The 4,068-nt window shown below is 34.3% G+C and overlaps 1 protein-coding gene across 1 annotated transcript; it reads right to left on the bottom strand.

The window, feature by feature from the left end:
• Positions 1-110: 110 nt before the first annotated feature.
• On the bottom strand, positions 111-2,721 carry LOC113346193 (squalene synthase-like; the record flags this gene model as incomplete). The annotated part of the gene is made up of 10 exons (XM_026589765.1): positions 2,384-2,721; positions 2,225-2,267; positions 1,931-2,020; positions 1,768-1,843; positions 1,291-1,360; positions 1,043-1,186; positions 851-955; positions 606-752; positions 356-431; positions 111-199 (listed from the first exon to the last, which is right to left on the bottom strand). Coding segments are annotated over exons 1-10 (1,086 nt in total), but the record flags the coding sequence as incomplete, so codon positions are not given.
• Positions 2,722-4,068: the final 1,347 nt, after the last annotated feature.

Below are 4,068 nucleotides of genomic sequence, written 5' to 3'. Positions count from 1 at the left end.
TTAGGGGCTTAATTACAACTAGTTTCATAATTAGCATTTTATTTTGGATGCTATTAACTTTTATTTTCATTCTTAATAAATTTCCTTTCGAATAAAAAGAAGAAAAATACCTTCATCTTCAGCGTACTCGAAAAGTCGTAGACAGCTTGATAAACACCAGCCATGGCCAGATCGTGAACATCCGCTCGTTTCAATGAAACTAATATATTACATTTCATTTTTGTCAAAATCAGCAAAACATTTGAAACAACTATATATCATGGCTACAACGGAAAAACAGCAGATCAATGTAATACATCCAACATATATGTACGTAATGAGCTTCGTTGAGGGGAGGATACAGCTAGTTTCTTACCACGACTCATTCTCACTCCTCCTCTAAAAACTTCAGTATTGTTGTAACACAAACTCAGTGTTCCGATGGCAGAAACCTAAGATGCATGATCGGGATCAAAATATAAGTGAACTACCCAATATACAATTAAATAATCTATCTTGCACGTTCAATTAAATCAAAGAACTGAATAAGTTCGATATTCCAATGGATTCACAGTTTAATTTTTATATCTATTTTTTTTGGATGAAATGGTTTCCTAGTTTCATACCTGAAGAATGGCATAACATTGGAAAGTTCCGCAATGCCGCAGAGTGGAAAGGTACTCTAGAGAATCCACCGCATGAGATAATGCATCAGTAACCATATCATTTAAACAACAAAGAGCTTTTTCGGAGTTTTCTTTGTATATCAAGTCCTGAAGCCCAACGACACAATTAGAGATATAAGAAGAATATGTACAGTGCCTAGAAGTACGTAAAAAATCTTAAGTGGAACGTGTAGCAGCCTCCTCACCTCAATTTTGTCAACATATTTACTCCAAATCTGGCTAGGCCAGTATATGCGTCCTCTTGGTATCTCAATCATATCGTCGTAAAAGTCTGTAATCATGTGTAATTTCTGCAAATACATATAATACATGGTAATAATTAATCCCCTAGAGTGGTTCGCTGTTAGCACTCACCATGTTAAGAGTAAGAATATAACCTCAGCCAGTATACCGATGGAACTGGGGAGGTGATCCGAAATCAGATCTTCCAAGTTCAAGGCGTGCATGATTTTCGACATTTCGAGGAAAACAACTCCAGTAACATTGCAAACATACTCGGTGTAATCATCAACCGTTTGTACCTGCAAAATATAATTGAATTGGTAATTATAGCCCCGGATGCGTTATTTTCAAAAAAGTGCGACGGCTTAAGCACTTATATATCCAGATAAAAAAGTATGTTGACCTCATTTAGTATAAACTTGGCCATTGCTGCACCCATTATTTTCATTGCGTTTTGAATTGAATTTTGACAACTGCAGAGCACTGAGAAGTTAGCATAATTGTTACGTGCAACTTTTCAGCGAAAGACAAGATGGATAGAACTTGTTAGTTCCGAAACTAAAATAAATTGTGTTCTTAGATAGAAAGAAAATAAAATCTTTTTTTTATGCAAAATTTATTAATAAATGACAAAGAAAACAGAAAGAGGGGGCTTGGCCAAACCTCAGAGAAAAAGAGAAAGTGAAAAAGAACAAAAGATAACATGTTACAAATTATTTGAATCGATAAGAAGACAGACTCGATCTGTCGCTACCCAAAGCTGCTCGGATAAAATAAAATCTGAAATCGAGCTATGCGAGGATATAGTTAGGCTCAACTAGCAATAACTCAATAATCAAGAGTATTGTAATTAGTTCCTTTGAGGTGTTGGGACACTTACCCTTTTGGAAGGTCCATCAATGCAGTTGAGATGTGATGATATTGGTCCATCAGGACTTTGTAGTGTTTGTCGCCACCTTAAATAATGAAACAGATCATGTTTCTAGCTAATTATCCATGAAAATAAAGACAATGCGATCACAAAGGTGCATGATACTGCTTACATGAAATTGGAAGATTGCGATCATATATGTGACGATGAAAATCTTCAAGGATAGGCACCTTTATCTCAGAAGGTATGGTAGGGTCATCCTCTGTGACAATCACATCATAAGATTATGTTAATACTTGCGCTTGGTGCATGATGAAGAAAATAGATTTGATGGATAACCCATAAACCATCGTTGCTAGTAAAATCAAAATGAGGTTAAATATACTGTTAATCTTGACGAATCACTCAAGCAAGATAAACGTAAAATCATCAAGTAACAACAGTGTGACGCATAATTGGAACTAACCAATTGTATCAATTGCCCTGCTCATACAATAGAGAATGCAGAACTGCAAGAAAAGAGATCAAGTTACATATGGAACTATATATACCGAGCAAAAACAAGCTAGCTAGGATATTGAAATGCATAGCATGCGCATGAAACAGTAAACATATGCTAACTCACAGCATCTAGTAACTTGTCGTGGCCTAAATATCGCTTCATAGCGAAGTAATATTTAGAGTGAGAATCGGTTCCAAGCATAGTGGGAATCTTGGAAGTCTTTCCAAACACAAGTTTCTGAACATCTCCTAGGAGAATGGAATAACAAAATTCCCAGTGAGATCCAAGAGGGATTTGTTTCTCACTAGTCTTCATGGCCATCTTCATTATCTCTGTTAATAAACTCCCTTCCATAATCATTTCTTCCATTTCCGATCTTTTTCTTTTCGTTTTTGGGTTACTTGCTTGATCAAATAGGAAGAATATTTTCAGTAGAAACTCTGCTACTACTACCTTTCCTTCCTTGATTAACTGTTATTTATATAGTCATATTCTCATAACTGAAACTCAAATCAACTTCGGAAGCTGTTTAGCTTACTATTTTGTGAACCGACAACCCCATCCTCACACATTTGTTTCCCTGACAGCACGAGCATTGTGGATCCATCTGCACAGCATTAACCACTACCACTAGTCCACCACGTTATTATTAGTCACCCTTAATATAGTATCATATCTTCATCATACCAATTATTGGAGCTACTTAATTTTTGGGGAGAATTATTTCTAGCCCATTTATGTATATATAAAGACCCACCATTAAGATGGTAAATACATAGAGCCCATAATTAGTTAATAGTATTTGTAGGTTACATACATAACCTTTATCTAAATTAGGTGAATAATATAGATTTCAAATAATAATAAAAAATAACAGCTTTGTAAAGTCAAAGTAAGAATTAAAAACAATTCCTAAATTAACGTCTTCGGTGGATTAATTAGGAAACTAATTCAATGTATTTTTTTTGACTTAAAAAACGTTTGTATCTTTTTCAAAAACTGTGATAATTTAATATGATAGGATAATCCCGAAAATAATTCTCCATAAATTCTATTTTCCTATTTTTCAATTTAAGTTTAAAAAGTGAAAAATATAATTTTAAACCGTTTCTAAATTATTTCCTAACAAAAATTCAAATTATCACACTAATATCATCTCATAAATCCAATTATTACTATTAAAATAATTATAATTATCATTAGGTCTGTCAACGGCACTAAACGTAATGGATATTGGCTCTGCGGATGCCGTTGCCATTAAAATTACCGGATATCCGATATCCGTTAAGTTCCGACGAAAATCTGAAATTCAATTCCATTACCTATACGTTGGACTTACCGGATAACGAATTTTTTTCGATACCATCCGGCATGTCACGGAACAAACACAGAACAAGTTACAAAGCTGCCACACAATTAGATAAAACAAGTTCTAAATGACTAAATCCAAGAAAATCAGTTCTAAAATCTACGCCACAAAAAAAAAACAAATGTTCATGTTATGAATCCATGCCACCAAATTACATGTTCAGATGTTCTAGCAAAAGAAAAAACCATGTTCTTGCACAAGAAAAGACAAAGGAACTCCATCTCCATGTGTTGCAGCAACTGCAAATACATTCATCCATCTTCACTGCCAACTGCATCTGCAAATGCATTCCTTCTTAGTCCGGAATTTCTGCATTTTGAAAGAAAAAATCAAAAGTGTTAGTTAAGCTGACAATGTCAGTGCAATAAGCCAATAAATATAAAAGAAAATAAAATATTAAGATGTATGGAAAGTTACCAGTAATACAACAATCACTGTC

This window comes from Papaver somniferum, unplaced genomic scaffold (assembly GCF_003573695.1).
Source record: "Papaver somniferum cultivar HN1 unplaced genomic scaffold, ASM357369v1 unplaced-scaffold_9895, whole genome shotgun sequence".
Lineage (NCBI taxonomy): Eukaryota > Viridiplantae > Streptophyta > Magnoliopsida > Ranunculales > Papaveraceae > Papaver > Papaver somniferum.
This window is presented reverse-complemented; position numbering and strand designations above follow the sequence as displayed.